The following is an 18,876-nucleotide window of genomic DNA, read 5'->3' as shown; positions in this document are numbered from 1 at the left end:
GACAGTGAGGTCCGTTCTCTTTATTTGCTATCTGTAGAACTTTAACCTCATCCTGAAGAAGCCTACCTATGAAACGCGTAGATACACAAGGGCTCACTGCACATTATGTATCAATATACATGATTTTATATTTTTCTGTATTGTTTTATTCATGTTGTGTATTTTCCAATAAATAGTGTTTATTCTCATACTTCTTTGTTGTTTCCTATGCCTCTAAAGTGAGTGCGCTCCTTTTCTGTTCATTATTTCTTTTTTATTATAGTATATTCTTTTCTATCCTAATTTACTCTATTCTTTTATTTTATACTCTAGTCTCTTTTATTCTATCATACTTTTTTCTATTATTTTCTATTCATTCTATAGTTTTTTCTATTGCATTCTATAAAGCAGCCCAAGTAGGAATCATCATCTTATTTCACTTTTATACCTTATACTGTATTTTTTGCAATATGTGTTCATTTTGAATTCAAATTAATTTTCAAATTAATTTTCGACTTGTTCTTCGTATTCATTTTTCAACTTCGAATACGGATAATTCGTTATTTCGTTACATCATTTTGTTTTGTTATAATTTAAGTGTATTCTTTTCTTTTCTGTTTTATTCAGTTCTATCATTTTCTATTCTATTCTATAAAGCAGACCAAGTAGGAATCATTATCTTAACTCACTTTTATACCTTATACTGTATTTATTGCAATATGTGTCAATTTTCAAATTAATTTTTGACTTCATCTTCGATTTCGAATTAGAATTTTCAACTTTTCAAATTCGAACACGGATAATTCATTATTTGTTTACGTCATTTTGTTTTGTAATAATCTATTTCAGATTTGTTTTTTATTTCCTTTTCTTTTCTGTTTTATCCAGTTTTATTGTTTTCTATCATTTTCTATTCTATTAAGTAGCCCAAGTAGGAAGCATGCTCTTATTTCACTTTTATACCTTATACTGTATTTATTGTAATATGTTTCCATTTCAAATTTATTTTCAAATCCATTCTAATTCATATTTGAATTTTCGACTTCAAATTCATTTTTTGACTTCTAATTTGGATAATTAGTTATTTTGTTACCTCATTTCATTTTGTTATAATTTATTTCGGATTTGTTTTTTATTTTGTATGCTATTCTGTTTTATTTAGTTTTACTTTTTTCTATCATTTTATATTCTAGCAGCCCAAGTAAAAATCATTATCTTAACTCACTTTTATACCTTATATACTGTATTTATTGCAATATATTTCAAATTTATTTCAAATTCATTTATTCTAATTTAAATTTGAGTTCGACTTCTAATTTGGATAATTTGTTATTTCCTTACGTTATTTCATTTCGTTATAATTGATTTTGGATTTGTTTAAATTCGTTACTATTGTGATTCAGAAATTTGGATACATCTGAATCTCCGAATAATGAAAATTTCATCTGAATTTCGAATTCGTAATAAAACGATTTGCACATGTCCAATAAGGACATTGACAGGTGCAGGCCCCGCCGAGTCCTTAACAACCTGTGGCCTCACCTGCCCCATTCACTTTCGTTGACTTAACCTGAAAAAATGGCCAGAAATGTTTGTTAACATTTGCCTCCCATTGACATCAATGGAGTTTGGATTCCGCCCCAAAACTTTGGTCATGTTCACCAAACTCTGTTCGAACCGAACCCGGTAATGTTTGGCTCATCTCTACTAGGAATTTCTAGATCAGTGGTAGATCAATCTCCTGCTATCATAGTGGTAGAACCAATGTTAGTCAACATTGCCAGTGGTTTGGGGACGGTGGAGCCTCCCAAGTCTTTTATCTTCTGTGTACAAAAGGTGGGGTCCCTCTTGAGGTGTCCAAATCACTGTGATGTGGACGCTTCCTATTGGCTGTCCAGCAGCAGAATCTCTCAGGATCCATAGGAGACGTCACCAAAAGAAGACAGGCATGCAGATCTCCAGTGCTGGATTACTGATTCTTTTACCACAGAATCAGTGAGGGATATGAATGGGACATGAGCAGACTTAGGTGAGTCTAAGATGCTTCAGAAGGTTAAAAAGAAAGAAAAAAATGCTGAAGGGGTGGAACGGGGGGTTGGCAAGCAGTATTTGCAGAGGAGGGGGGGTAATTTTCATGAAGACTAAGTAACCATTGACACCAATGATAGTTATAATTCACTATAAGGGAAGCATTCTTCCCGTTGACCCCCAATCAAAGAGGTCACCTCTCATGCTAATTATCAATGTAGTGAGGTCATCCTCCACTGACCAGCAACATCAACATTTCTGCTGACTTCATCAGTAGCTATCAATGCAAAGAGGCACTATTTCAATGACTCAACTAACTTGACTATGCCAATGACCTGACTAGCTTGACTATGTCAATGACTTGACAGACTTGACTATGTCAATGACTTGACGGACTTGACTACGCCAATGACTTCACGGACTTGACTATGCCAATAACTTCACAGACTTGACTATGCCAATGACTTGACTAGCTTGACTATGCCAATGACTTGACTAGCTTGACTATGCCAATGACTTAACGGACTTGACTATGTCAATGACTTGACTAACTTGACTATGCCAATGACTTGACAATGCCAATGACTTGACTAGCTTGACTATGCCAGTGACTTGACTAGCTTGACTATGCCAATGACTTGATTGACTTGACTATGCCAATGACTTGACTGACTTGACTTTGCCAATTACATGATTGATTTCACTATTCCAATGACTTGACTGACTTCACTATTTCAATTACTTATTTGACTTCACTATTCCAATGAATTGAATAATTTACAACTTACTAATCACTCTAATGTACCATGAACTGTAGATCATTTTTAGCAGGGGTTCTCTGAGACATGTAATGGGCTCATCCATAGCAAAATGCTTAAGAAAGGCTGGTTATTACCTTTGTAGCCTGAATGTGCTCTGGTAGGGAATCAATGAACAAGTCTCCAATGGGTTCCCAAGTTGCTTGCACACCCTCCGCTTGTTGAAGCGCATCGGCAGCCTCTTTCATAGAGACTTCCAAATCCTGAAGCTGTTCCAATGTTCTTTCCAGATGGCGTTGTTGGTCTAAACCACGGGCAGTCAGCCTGTCCCAAAGTTCACTGGCTACATTTGCTTGCTTCCAAAGTAAACGACTAAGGTTCTGGGAGCGATTTTTCGGAGAAGCATCTAGAGGCAAAAGGTTAAAACAAAAAAAAGGCATGGAATCTGGGAGACTGGTTACAAATGTAAATCGGCAATTGCACCTTAAGAAGCCCATAACTGTTGCAATTCATCCAGTCATACAGCGCACAAGCCCTGATGAGGAAGAGGGGTGTGGGAGTGTCTGGACCCCCAAAATGCATTGGCTTTCTTAAAAAAAAATATATACTGCTGCCAAACCCAAGACATTTGGTCAACAAAAGGACTTTATTTTTACTAGTAAAAAATTCATATCCACTGCCTCGCCTCACCTCCCGAAAGGGGTTTCAACCCTTCATGTCTCCATACATAACTACAAAAAAGATTACTATAATATGGTTTGACTTTCCTGATTTGCTTATGCCCAATGCCTGAACACCATTCATTATACACTAACCTTTGGTCAATGCAGATGTGTCCTCTTCTGCATCTTGGAAGGGATGCTGGGTGAGGAAGGCTTGAGCTGACTCAAGAATTGAGTATATGTACGGACCCCGTGCTTTCACCTCCTCAATAAACAGCTAAAGAGTTATAGAATATAAATCAATACACACAGAATAAACACACATAACTATTACCATAGATATACAAATTGCAGCCAAGGTTCCTGTCAGGCCTACTCTACCCATTCCACCACTATACCATCACTACTCTCCTGTTGCAAGTCTACATGTTTTGTAGGAACGGATACTGGGACTGTCTTCTTGGCAAGGTAAGGGCTTGATGGCTCCCTTGTTGGCATGTTGATTTGAAGCCAAGGTTCCTGTGCGGTCTTCTCCACCAATTCCACCTCTTTTCCATCACAGTCTACATTTTTTGCAGGAACCACCAATGCTATCGGAGACTGTCTATTTTCTCTTGGCAATTTAAGGGCTTAATGGCAGAGAGTATAATGTAATGGTGATCAGGTTGAGAGAACCAAATCAGAGCGGTGAGGACCCAACAGAGGAGGAGGAGAAGGTTGTAGCAGAGAGCTTCACCCTCTAGCTTTTCCCTCTGTACAGAAGATGGAGTGCCTCTTCAGGTGTCTACATAACTGGCTGTGTAATGTGGACCCTTCCGATTGGCTGTCTAGCAGCAGGGTGCTCTCAGGATCCATAAGAGAATGCCATCACAAAAAAAGAAGATCTCCAGTGATGTATTATCAGTTCTCCACACCCAGAAACAGAAATCGGTGAGAGACGTGAATGGGAAATGAGCAGACTTAGGCGAGTATATACAGAGTGCAGGGGTCAGGAGTGAGTAATGTACATAGTTCAGGGATCAGGAGTTGTTAACGCATAGAGCAAAAGAGCACAGGGTCAGGTGTATAATAGACTAAGTATATTGAACTGAATTATTTTGAAGATATGTTCTAATGATATGAAACTGAATAAGATCTTACCAGATGTTTATCTTTGGCCTGCTGCACTGCCGATAAGTCACCACGGAGAGGCAGCTGGACTGACAGCTCTTCATCTTTCGCCCCTAACCAGTCTATGATCTCCTGAAGTGGAGGCTGCAGCTTGAGGGTAGGATCTGCAAATGCTTCCAGACGTGCCCTGAGGAAACAAAAGAAAAAAATATTCGTATAAGAAAAACCCAAAATATAGTACAGGTTGGATATTAGCACAAGCACCAGTGTAGCATTCACCAGTCAATTAATGGCTTAGAAACAAGTGGCTTAGAAATGGCTTGGAAACATTAAAGCCTGTTTGATCAATTTAATAAGGAATTAATATATACTGTATATATACACTTTACCCCTTGAAATATTTGTAAATAGCCCAGCATCTCAAAGCTATGTACAAACCCACAGTAAAAATTCCTAACAAAAAGTGGAAATTCTTTGACTCTATTAACACCACTGTTAAGGGCATCCCATTATTCTACATCCTTATAGTAAACAAAAGGTCTTTTGACAAAACCATCTTCATAAACACATGGGAATTACCATAGGGAAACCTCCCTCCCTCACAATGGGCTCTGGCTATAAAACTGAATTATAAACTTTCACATATATATTGTCCCCCCCCCCCCCCAAAGCACCTAAGCAGCTCAGTAAGCTGAATGGAGAGTTTTTGCATTGGCAAAAAATAAACCAGTGGAGTGGCGAAATCTGTAATTTTGTGGCAAAATCTATTTCACCAAAATCACTCTGCTCAAGAGAAGGATGTAAATAGAGCCAGCAATAGTCCCTTTTCACAACTTTTTCCTTAACTGGTGGCCTACAGACAATTCCACAACCCCAGGGACATGTTTTCTCAACTGGTGGCCTACAGTAAATTCCACAACCCATGTTTCCTCAACTGATGGTCTACAGTGAATGCTGCAACCCAAGGCCTTTGTTTCCTCAACTGGTGAGCTACAGTGAATTTCCCAACCCAAGAGCCATATATTTTATCAACTGGTGGTCTACAGGGAATTCCACGACCCAAGAGCTGCGTTTTCTCAGCTGGTAGCCTACAGACAATTCCACAACCCCAGGGCCATGTGTTCTCAACTGTGGTCTACAGTGAATTCCACAACCTACGTGCTATGTTTACTCAACTAGTTGCCTTCAGCGAATGTTACAACCCAATGGCTGTACTTCCTCAACTGGTGATCTACAGTGAATTCTGCAACCCAAGGACCATGCCGTTAATCCAGTCGCCAGATCAGGCGACTGTTAGCTTTGCAGGCAAACAGCAGCGAAGCCCAACCGAATCCCACCAGCTTAATACAGGAACACGTTCCTCACATATCTTCGCCATTAGACCTAGTCAGGAGCCATTATCGCGTTACTACACATTTTGCAAGACCTGTCATCTCCCTGTTGGTTCCAAGTCTGGCCCCTAGGCTAGTCCTGTGCCCTAAAAGAGAACCACAAAGTAGTAGCTCTATCACCCTAGTGAATGCATCATGTAACCTTTCTGACCACTACCTACCCACCTAGACCTGATCTGGCTGCTAATTACACATTATTCAGGTTTAGGCTGTGCTTAATAAAGTTGCTTATTCAGTCCTGCTATATCATACCCTGCTTTACTCTAGCCTGGCTGCCTGCAGCCTCTTACAAAGGTTCAAGGGTATACATCCAAGAGGAGCTGGGATGTCAATGCTTATTGAGGAGAGTGGTAAAGATAAGGATAACAAGCTCTGGTAAGGCAGCTGACATGCAACTTTAAAAAGTGAATAAAAAAAATGTGACTAAGGGGAGCATAGCACACCTTGCCTATTAGCCTTGATAATGGAGAAAATTGATTTTCAAGCGTCGCATACAATTGACTTCAATAGGGTTCCTATTAAAGTTCACAATTTGCGTATTTATTGGTCCTGCAGGGGAACACTTGTCGGAATCTAGAATAAGGGTTTGGTATGGATTCTTAGAGGGATACCACATTGTGTTTTTTTTTTGCTTGCACTACAAGAACCAATAACTGAGCGGCCGCCAGCATCCTAGCAACCAATGAGGTCTTCAATTGCTAGGATGCAGGCAGCCAGCCCAAACAACATCCTTGGCTCCTAGGGCGCATGCTTCCAAGCAATGAAAAGGTGCTGTGCGGCCGCTATTGTCCATTAAAATATGCAATTTGCGTATTTTTAGGTGTGCGTTTGCTGAAAGCGCCCGCAAATGGAACCCAAGGAGATTCGGCCATTACTGTTTGATACTGACTTATTCCTGGATAACCCAACATGGATCTATGTTGAAACCAAGCTGTCGCCAGCATCCTAGCAACCGGCAAGGTCATCAGTTAGTAGGAAGCAGTGGGCCAGCCCAAACAACTTCCTTGGTTCCTAGGGCGCATGCTTCCAAGCAAAGACGCTGTATGGCCACTTGTGTCCCAAAGTTTGCAACCTGCCAATTTTTAGGCGCATTTGCCAAAAGCGTTTGTGAATGGAACCCAAGGAGATTCTCCCATGGCTTTTGGACACGGACTTATTCCTGGATAACTCAACATGGGTCTGTGTTGAAACCAAGCGGTCACCAGCATCCTAGCAACCGATGAGGTCATCAGTTGTTAGGATGCAGTCGGCCAGCCCAAACAACGTCTTTGGTTCCTATGGCGCATGCTTCCAAGCAATCAAAGATGCTGTATGGCCACTTGTGTCTCAAAGTTCCCAATCTGTGTTTTTTTTAGGCGCGTTTGCCGGAAGTGCCCGCGATTGGAACCCAAGGAGATTTGCCCATCGCTGTTTGATACTGACTTATGCCTGAATAACCTAACATGGGTCTGTGTTGAAACCAAGAGGTCGCCAGCGTCCTAGCAACTGACGAGGTCATCAGATGCTGTAGGGACATTTTTGTCCCAAAGTTTGCAATTCGCATATTTTTAGGCATGTTTGCTGAAAGCGCATGGAACCCAAAGGAGATTAGACCATCGCTGTTTGATATGGACTTATCCCTGGATAACCCAACATGGGTCTGTGCTGAAACATTCCGATACGGTTAGCTCTTTGTTCTCTTGACACGTCGCCATCCACTCAACAACAGAACAGGAGGGGAATGTAAAAAACTTGATACAAGGTCTGCCAAGAATAAGATCCGGAGACACGGTGAGATTGGAAGGAGGACACAGCCGGCATTCCCCCCCCGGGAGCAGATACAGAAGGAGGATTATCTTGTTTAATTTATCCTCCAGGGTGTTGAATGCGCCGGAAACTTCCTTATTATCACAATGACTCAAGTTTTCCCTCCTTCTTGCTGTTTTAATTTGGCTCCATATTGGATATAAATAAGTTTGGGGGATCATTAACATTTATGAGACATTAGATTGGAAATCTTGACATAGAGAGAGCGAGCAGCCGGAATGTTCGGCATCCTTGGGGGATATCATTTGAAGATTTGTCTTATATTGAAGATTTAGAATTCAGAAAGGGTTATTGATTCAACTAAAGGCAGACACAGAATTCACATGAGGTCAAGATTGGATTTGTTCCTTATTCAGTCATCAGCTTATGGTTTATATTTATTTAAAAAAAAAAAAAACACGTGTGTAAAAATTCGAGTAAGGATAGCCTGGAAGAGCCCAATTTATATTAATGTCTTTCAGGTTAATATACAATATCTCACAAAAGTGAGTACACCCCTCACATTTTTGTAAATATTTTATTCTATCTTTTCATGTGACAACACTGAAGAAATGACACTTTGTCTACAATGTAAAGTAGTGAGTGTACAGCTTGTATAACAGTGTAAATTTGCTGTGCCCTCAAAATAACTCAACACACAGCCATTAATGTCTAAACCGCTGGCAACAAAAGTCAGTACACCCCTAAGTGAAAATGTCCAAATTGGGCCCAATTAGCCATTTTCCCTCCCCGGTGTCATGTGACTTGTTAGTGTTACAAGGTCTCAGGTGTGAATGGGGAGCATGTCAGTTAAGTTTGGTGTTATCGCTCTCACGCTCTCATACTGGTCACTGGAAGTTCAACATGGCACCTCATGGCAAAGAACTCTCTGAGGATCTGAAAAAAAAGAATTGTTGCTCTACATAAAGATGGCCTAGACTATAAGAAGATTGCCAAGACCTTGAAACTGAGCTGCAGCACGGTGACCAAGACCATACAGCGGTATAACAGGACAGGTTCCCCTCAGAACAGGCCTCTCCATGGTCCACCAAAGAAGTTGAGGTCACGTGCTCAGCGTCATATCCAGAGGTTGTCTTTGGGAAATAGACGTATGAGTGCTGCCAGCATTGCTGCAGAGGTTGTAGGGGTGGGGGGTCAGCCTGTCAGTGCTCAGATCATACGCCGCACACTGCATCAAATTGGTCTGCATGTCTGTCGTCTCAGAAGGAAGCCTCTTCTAAAGATGATGCACAAGAAAGCCCGCAAACAGTTTGCTGAAGACAAGCAGACTAAGGACATGGATTACTGGAACCATGTCCTGTGGTCTGATGAGACCAAGATAAACTTATTTGGTTCAGATGGTGACAAGCGTGTGTGGGGGCAACCAGGTGAGGAGGACAAAGACAAGTGTGTCTTGTCTACAGTCAAGCATGGTGGTGGGAGTGTCATGGTCTGGGGCTGCACAAGTGCTGCCGGCACTGGGGGGCTTCAGTTCATTGAGGGAACCATTGCCAACATGTACTGTGACATATTGAAGCAGAGCATGATCCCCTCCCTTCGGAGACTGGGCCACAGGGCAGTATTCCAACATGATAACGACTCCAAACGCACCTCCAAGATAACCACTGCCTTGCTAAAGAAGCTGAGGGTAAAGGTGATGGACTGGCCAAGCATGTCTCCAGACCTAAACCCTATTGATCATCTGTGGGACATCCTCAAACAGAAGGTGGAGGAGCTCAAGGTCTCTAACATCCACCAGCTCCGTGATGTCGTCATGGAGGAAGGGAAGAGGACTCCAGTGGCAACCTGTGAAGCTCTGGTGACCTCCATGGCCAAGAGGGTTAAGGCAGTGCTGGAAAATAATGGTGGCCACACAAAATATTGAGCCCAATTTGGACATTTTCACTTTGTTCACTTTGTTGCCAGCGGTTTAAACATTAATGGCTGTGTGTTGAGTTATTTTGAGGGGACAGCAAATTTACACTGTTATACAAGCTGTACAATCACTACTTTAAATTGTAGCAAAGTGTCATTTCTTCAGATGAAGATAGAAAAAAATATTTACAAAAATGTGAGGGGTCTACTCACTTTTGTGAGATACTGTATCTACTGGTGAAAGAAGAGTTTACTGTCTCCTGTGAGTTGCTAAAGAGCATTAACAATCTCCATAGTATAAGGGGTTTTACTCACACACTGTGCTGTATCTTACATACTGTACTCTAAAGCCGAATAGGCAACGCACAGTCAGAATGACAATCTGTCTGTGTAAACAAGGCAGATCGTCGTTCTGTTAGAGGGGAAGGTATTTGTAACGAAACGTCCCACACTCCGCTTAAGTGCTTTCGTCATATACCGCTTCCTTTCAGTCTAAATATAGATATCAGATATTCCAACCGCTCCCAACAACAAACAAGGCAATACTGGTTTGGTTGCTGAACATGGACTGTTTATTGGAACCACAGGTAATACTCTGGACAATCCCCCCATCTTTGCATTCCGGGCGGGGTAGACTGTCCAATCAGCAGTGAGAGCTGTTGGGGGAATTCGCCCCCACCAATCTCATAGCTAATCTACATACACATCCCATAATATTCAAGGCAGACAGACACAACAGAACATTGGAAAACAGACACACCCCAAATGACCCAGCAAAGAGTACACAACAAAATGAGACAATATACCAACCACCCCAAGCTGGCAGAGACCATCATGGCCTCCTTAATAATGTCCTTTTGCATTACATAACAGAATGTCTCCAAAAATGCTTGTAGCTCCCTCAAATGCCAGGGCCCATAGTCGGTAGGCAAGAGGCTAGCATTCAGTCCCCACCAAAAGCCCCTGTCCCGGGTGAGTCCGTCACAGTATTAATCCTGTGTTCCTGCAAAGCAGTGACATAGATCTTTGCCTTACGCTAGTCAAAGCACCTCCCCCCACAGCGAGTAAGCACAACTTAGGCACACATTTAACCCTTTGATCGCCCTTGATGTTAACCCCTTTCCCAGTCAGTGTCATTAGCACAGTGACAGTGCATATTTTTAGCACTAATCACTGTATTAGCGTCACTGGTCCCCAAAAAGTGTCAGTTAGGCATCCGATTTGTTCACTGCAATGTCGCAGTCCCACTATAAAGTAGCTGATTGCCGCCATTACTAGTAAAAAAAAAAAAAAAAAAAAAGTAAAAAATTTAAAAAATCCCATAGTTTGTAGACGCTATAACTTTTGCGAAAACCAATCAATATACGCTTATTGGGATTTATTTATTTTTTTTTACCAAAAATACGTTGAATATATATTGGCCTAAATTTATGAAGAAATTACATTTTTTCTATTTTCTTTTTTAAATGGATATGTTTTATAGCAAAAAGTAAAAAAACATTGTTTTTTTTTTTTTTCAAAATTGTTGGTCTTTTTTTGTTTATAGAGCAAAAAAAAATAAAAAAATAACTGCAGATGTGATCAAATACCACCAAAAGAAACCTCTATTTGTGGAAAAAAAAAACTTAACACAACTTTTATTTGGGTACAGCATCGCGCGGCCGCGCAATTGTCAGTTAAAGCAACGCAGTGCCATATCGCAAAAAATGGTCATGTGGGGGGGGGCTTGGGGGAATCTTCCGGAGTTGAAGTGGTTAAGGCTCACCGACCATGATGCCACACAGATGTGTATTGCTGTCATAATGGGATTAAAGTTCACCTGGATGACGATACCAGAAAAAGTATAGGGATACCATATTACCATATACATGATCAGGGCCGCTGATCACTGATAAGGCAGTACAGCCAGTTCTCCTGTACTGGGCCCATTATCAGTTGAAAGGGGGGGGGGGGGGGGGCAGGTAGGGGGTTAGTTTTAAATCTTTTAACATATATATAAACAAATAACAAAAAATAAAAAATTATATATATATATATATATATATATATATATATATATATATATATATATATATACATATATACACTACCGTTCAAAAGTTTGGGGTCACATTGAAATGTCCTTATTTTTTAAGGAAAAGCACTGTACTTTTAAATGAAGCTAACTTTAAACTAGTCCTAACTTTAAACAAATATACTCTATACATTGCTAATGTGGTAAATGACTATTCTAACTGCAAATGTCTAGTTTTTGGTGCAATATCTACATAGGTGTATAGAGGCCCATTTCCAGCAACTATCACTCCAGTGTTCTAATGGTACAATGTGTTTGCTCATTGGCTCAGAAGGCTAATTGATGATTAGAAAACCCTTGTGCAATCATGTTCACACATCTAAAAACAGTCTAGCTCCTTCCAGAAGCTACAAAACTGACCTTCCTGTGAGCAGATTGAGTTTCTGGAGCATCACATTTGTGGGGTCAATTAAACGCTCAAAAAGGCCAGAAAAAGAGAACTTTCATCTGAAACTCGACAGTCTATTCTTGTTCTTAGAAATGAAGGCTATTCCATGCGAGAAATTGCAAAGAAATTGAAGATTTCCTACAACGGTGTGTACTACTCCCTTCAGAGGACAGCACAAACAGGCTCTAACCAGAGTAGAAAAAGAAGTGGGAGGCCGCGTTGCACAACTAAGCAAGAAGATAAGCACATTAGAGTCTCTAGTTTGAGAAACAGACGCCTCACAGGTCCCCAACTGGCATCTTCATTAAATAGTACCCGCAAAACACCAGTGTCAACATCTACAGTGAAGAGGCGGCTGCGGGATTTTGGGCTTCAGGGCAGAGTGGCAAAGAAAAAGCCATATCTGAGACTGGCCAATAAAAGAAAAAGATTAAGATGGGCAAAAGAACACAGACATTGGACAGAGGAAGACTGGAAAAAAGTGTTGTGGACGGATGCCAAAGGTGTGCAATGCTGTAATTGCTGCAAAAGGAGGATTCTTTGATGAAAGCAAAGTTTGATGTAAAAACAATGTTATTTCAAATACAAATCATTATTTCTAACCTTGTCAATGTCTTGACTCTATTTTCTATTCATTTCACAACGTATGGTGGTGAATAAGTGTGACTTTTCATGGAAAACACAAAATTGTTTGGGTGACCCCAAACTTTTGAACGGTAGTATATATATATATATATATATATATATATATATATATATATATATATATATATATATATATATATATATAGTATAAAAAAAAAAGCAAACAAAAAATAAATAAAATATATTATATATATATATATATATATATATATATATATATATATATATATATATATATATATATATATATATACACATACACACACACATTTTTTTATATTATATATATTTTCATTTATAATACTATTTATTTATATATATAAATAGTATTATATATGAAAATATATATAATATAAAAAAATGTGTGTGTGTATGTATACAATATATAATATAAAAAAAAAAACAATAATATATATTTATATATATATATATATATATATATATATATATATATATATATATATATATAAATAAATAAATAGTATTATATATGAAAATATATATAATATAAAAAAAATGTGTGTGTGTATATATAAAAAATATATATTATTTTTTTTTATATTATATATATAATTTTTTTTGTTTGTTGTATATATATGTTAAAAGATTTAAAACTAACAAAAAATTATATATATAATACAAAAAAAAAAAATAATAATAATATATATATATATATATATATATATATATATATATATATATATATATATATATATATATATATATATATATATATATATATATATATATATATATATATATATATATATATATATATATATATATATATATATATATATATATATATATATTACATACACATATACATATATATAATATATATATATATATATATATATATATATATATATATATATATATACACACACACACACACACACATTTTTTTTATATTATATATATTTTCATATATAATACTATTTTATATATATAATACTATTTTTTAATACATATTATTAATATATATATATATATATATATATATATATATATATATATATATATATATATATATATATATATATATATATATATATATATATATATATATATCACAAATATTTAAAAAGAATATTTCTTATTTTATATATATTTTAAATAGATAATCTATATCTCTCTCTCATATAATATATAATATAATATAAAAAATAGGAGTGCGATTGCATAAAGCCTACAATAAAAGTTACAATTTTAGGAGGATTTATGTTTTTACCTGAGACTGTGAGACTTCTTCTTTATCTCATTCCAGCACAAATTCATGTTGGAGGAAATCTCTGGGCTGCAACTTTCTCCTCTGAGTTCACAAACTACAACACAGAAAAAAAAATAAAATGTTACATATAAAACCCCGGAGGAGGAAAATGGTGAGGGTATAGAAAGGATATGAAGAAGTGACGGTTTTAGTTACAAAGTGACAAAAATGGTTAATGTCATTATAGATCAGTTTCCCCCATCCCTACATTTGATGCAATTAGATTCCCATTTTTTTTGTTTAAAGTATAAAAACATTTCCTTTATTAAAAACATGCAATAAATTCATAAAAACCCCTTTTTATGCGCTTGTCTAAGCATTCAAGTGATTTAGGATTGAATATCTACCTAGACAAAACCTAAAAAAAGTGTATTTTAATGTGCATTTTTTTATTAATTTCTTTTAATAAAATAAATGTTTTTTTTTTTTAACTTTAAACAAGAAATTCATAAAAGAAAATGCACATGAAACCCTCTTTTACACACCTGTCTATATACAGTGCCTTGAAAAAGTATTCACACCCTTTGATATTTTCCACATTTTGTCACGTTACAACCAAAAACGTAAATGTATTTTATTGGGATTTTATGTGATGGACCAACACAAAGTGTCACATAATTGTGAAGTGGAAGGAAAATGATAAATGATACAAATAAATATGTGAAAAGTGTGTGTGTGGGGGGAGGGGGGTACATTTGTATGGCGCCCCCCGGAGTCAATACTTTGTAGAACCCCCTTTCTCTACAAGTCTTTTTGGGGATGTCTCTACCAGCTTTGCACATCTAGAGAGGACATTTCTGCCCATTCTTCTTTGTAAAATATCTCAAGCTCTGTCAGATTGGATGGAGAGCGTCTGTGAACAGCAATTTTCAAGTCTTGCCACAGATTTTCAATGTGATTTAGGTCTGGACTGTGACTGGGCCATTCTAACACATGAATATGCTTTGATCTAAAACCATTCCATTGTAGCTCTGGCTGGATGTTTCAGGTCGTTGTCCTGCTGGAAGGTGAACCTCCACCCCGGTCTCAAGTCTTTTGTAGACTCTAACAGGTTTTCTTCTAAGATTGTCCTGTATTTGTCTCCATCCATCTTCCCATCAACTCTGACCAGCTTCCCTGTCCCTGCTGAAGAAAAGCATCCCCACCACATGATGCTGCCACCACCATGTTTCACGGTGGGGATGGTGTGTTCAGGGTGATGTGCAGTGTTAGTTTTCCCACACATAGCGTTTTGCTTTTAGCCTCAAAAGTTGAATTTTGGTCTCATCTGACCAGATCACCTTCTTCCACATGTTTGCTGTGTCCTCCACATGGCTTCTCACAAACTACAAACAGGACTTCTTATGACTTTCTTTCACCAATGTCTTTCTTCTTGTCACTCTTCCATAAAGGGCAGATTTGTGGAGAACACGACTAATAGTTGTCCTGTGGACAGATTCTCCCACCTGAGCTGTGGATCTCTGCAGCTCCTCCAGAGTTACCATGGACCTCTTGGCTCTTCTCTGATGAATGCTCTCCTTGCCCGGCCGGTCAGTTTAGGTGGACGGCCATGTCTTGGTAGGTTTGCAGTTGTCCCATACTCTTTCCATTTTCCGATGATGGATTGAACAGAGCTCCATGAGATGTTCAAAGCTTGGGAGATTTTTTTTATAACCTAACCCTGCTTTATACTTCTCCACAACTTTACCCCTGACCTGTCTGGTGTGTTCCTTGGCCTTCATGATGCTGTTTGTTCACTAAGGTTCTCTAACAAATCTCTGAGGGCTCCACAGAACAGCTGTATTTATACTGAGATGAAATGACACACAGGTGGACTCTATTTCCTAATTAGGTGACTTCTGAAGGCAATTGGTTCCTCTAGATTTTAGTTAGGTGTATCAGAGTAAAGGGGGCTGAATACAATAGTGAATTATTATTCGCTATTGTCACACAACTGGGCGGGCTTGGGGCGCAGAGCCACCCTTTTTGAAGCCAATTAGAGCCTCAGGCTGAAAAAGAAAAATCCCATTGGAATGCATGCGTCTGGCACCCTGCATGTAGATTAGGGGTTGGGGCGCATGGATTAGGGGGGCTGCCACTGACCAAGTATCATTTTGTGGTAAGGAATTTGGCAACTATAAACAAGAAAAGCAGTCAAATAGATCCCCTGCAGCTAGTAACAATAGAGCCCCCCTAACAACAATAGACCACCTGCCACAAAATCCCCTCCCAACAACAATAGACTTCCAGCAGCCAGCATCAATAGACCCCTCCCTCAACTGTAGATCTCTCCCAGCAACAACTGACCCCCCCCCAGCGATATAAGACCCACCCCCACCAACAATAGGTCCCCACCAGCAACAATAGACCTCCTCATAATAATCCTGAATAATAATAGGATAATAATAATAATATTAATAATAATCCTGAATAATAATAACAATCCTGAATAATAATAGGATGATAATAAAAATAATAATAACAATAATAATAATAATAATAATCCTGATAATAGAATGATAATAATAATAATAATTATAATAAAAATCCTGAATAATAATAGAATGATAATAATAATAATAATAATAATCCGATGATAATAATAATAATAATACAAATCCTGAATAATAGAATGATAATAATTATAATAATAAAAATCCTGAATAATGATAGAATAATAATAATAATAATAATAATAATAATAATAATCCTGAATAATAATAATAATAGGATGATAATAATATTTATAATAGTATTAATAAAAATTCTGAGTAATTTGTAAGGAATTTGGCAACTATAAACAAGAAAAGCAGTAAAATAGATCCCCTGCAGCTAGTAACAATAGAGCCCCCCTAACAACAATAGACCACCTGCCACAAAATCCCCCCCACAACAACAATAGACTTCCAGCAGCCAGCATCAATGGACCCCTCCCTCAACTGTAGATCTCTCCCAGCAATATAAGACCCACCCCCACCAACAATAGGTCCCCCACCAGCAACAAGAGACCTCCTCAGTAGGGATGAGCTCCGGCGTGTTCGCATGGCGCACGTGCCGAGCCCGCCAGGAAGTCGGCACGGCGCAGCGCTAATCACAGGCAGGGAGACATTTCCTGAGCTCTGCAGCCGCACATCGGGAAATGTCTCACTGCTTGTGATTAGCGCTGCGCCGTGCCGACTTCCTGGCGGGCTCGGGCACGTGCGCCATGCGAACACGCCGAGCTCATCCCTACTCCTCAGCAACAATAGGCCCCTCCTACAAAAATAGATTCCCTCCAGCTAGAATAGACCCCCCCCCCCCAAGCAGTGTGTATCTACAGACCCTGCAGCACACCCCAGCACCCCTTGTCATTTACATACATTCAGTGGTGAAGGTGCTGGAACGCAGCAGTTCCTGCACCTTCCCGCTAAAAGAAAAAGCCCGGATAATAATAACTGCAAAAATAACAAATACTGGGAAGCACTGTGGTTAAGGGGTTAGCACCTCTGCCTGGCAGCACTGGGGTGTTTTTTTTTTTTCGAATCCCAACCACGGCACCACCTCCCTGTGCCTGCGTTGGTTTCCTCCGGGTACTGCGATTTCCTCCCACACTCCAAAGACATCCTGGGAGGTGAATTGGCTCCTGTCTAAAGTGGCCCCTAGTAGGTGTATGTATGCGAGTTAGGGACCTTAGATTGTAAGCCCTTGGGGGCAGGGACTGATGTAAAAAGGTACAATATATGTGTAAAGCACTGCGTAAATTGACAGCGCTATTTAAGAACCTGTAGTAATAATACTAAATCCTAGATACTAATAATAATAGTAATTATACTAATAACAAAAAAAATCCAAAATAATAATAAATAATAAAAAATAATAATAATAATAATTAATAATGATGATTACTAATCCAGTTGCACTGACTGTTTGAATCATAAATATAGAATTATATAACTTAAGTGTAAAAGTCTATTGAGACCAACCGGTAGAAAAAAAAAAATATAAGTCAATTAACTGAATTGATTTTGCTAGAAAACACAAACAAAAAACACACACACAGGAAAAATCTTTTTTTTTTTGTAGTAGCTTAAGATTTTTCCTGTGTGTGTTTTGTTTTTCTAGCAAAATCAATTCAGTTTACTAACTTTTTTTTTTTTTTTTTATGTATTGGCTTTAAAAAGTCAATAAACTGAATTGATTTTTGCTAGAAAAAAAAAAACACAGGAAATATTTTAAGCCAATACATTAAAAAAACAAAACAAAAAACGATGAAAAATCTCCAAGCCAGTACATTGGATTGATTTCGCCAAGATAAAAAGAATCATGAAAAATCTTGAAGGCAACAAATGTCCCTGATGTTAACCCCTTCCCTGCCAGTGTAATTTATACAGCGACAGTGCATTTGTGTTTTTTTTTAACACTGATCACTGTATTGGTGTCACTGGTCCCCAAAAAGTGTCCTCAGTGCTGTCAGATATGTGTGCCGCAATGTCATAGTCCCACTAAAAAAAAATAAAAAAAAAAAATAAAAAAAAATTGCTGATCACTGCCATTACTAGTAAAATAAATAAAATAAATAAATATTTTATATATTATAAAGGCCCTAAATGTATCCCATAGTTTGTAGACACTATAAAACTTTTGTGCAAACCAATCAATATACGCTTATTGGATTTTTTTTTTTACCAAAACATGTGGCAGAATACATATTGGCCTAAATTGATGTAGAAATTTTATCTTTTTAATTTTTGTATTGGGAATGTTTTATAGCAGAAAGTAATATATATATATATATATATATATATATATATATATATATATATATATATAAAACCACAGGAGGTGATCAAATAGCCCCAAAAGAAAGCTCTATTTGTGCGAAAATAAGGACATAAGTTTGATTTTGGTACAGCGTCACACGACCGCGCAATTGTCAGTTAAAATAACGCA

General features: G+C 38.0%; 1 protein-coding gene across 1 annotated transcript in view; it reads right to left on the bottom strand.

The window, feature by feature from the left end:
- Positions 1 to 18,876, bottom strand: part of LOC141108776 (dystrophin-related protein 2-like) — a gene marked incomplete in the record, with an annotated part of 93,179 nt that overhangs the window by 58,575 nt on the left and 15,728 nt on the right. Inside the window, 4 exon segments of the mRNA XM_073600697.1 lie at positions 2,903 to 3,171; positions 3,581 to 3,704; positions 4,568 to 4,724; positions 13,930 to 14,023. Coding sequence (XP_073456798.1) covers positions 2,903 to 3,171; positions 3,581 to 3,704; positions 4,568 to 4,724; positions 13,930 to 13,976 — 597 coding nt within the window.

Source organism: Aquarana catesbeiana, linkage group LG09, assembly GCF_042186555.1.
Source record: "Aquarana catesbeiana isolate 2022-GZ linkage group LG09, ASM4218655v1, whole genome shotgun sequence".
NCBI classification, from domain to species: domain Eukaryota; kingdom Metazoa; phylum Chordata; class Amphibia; order Anura; family Ranidae; genus Aquarana; species Aquarana catesbeiana.
The sequence above is the reverse complement of the archived record's forward strand: the minus strand, read 5'-3'. Positions and strand labels throughout refer to the sequence as shown.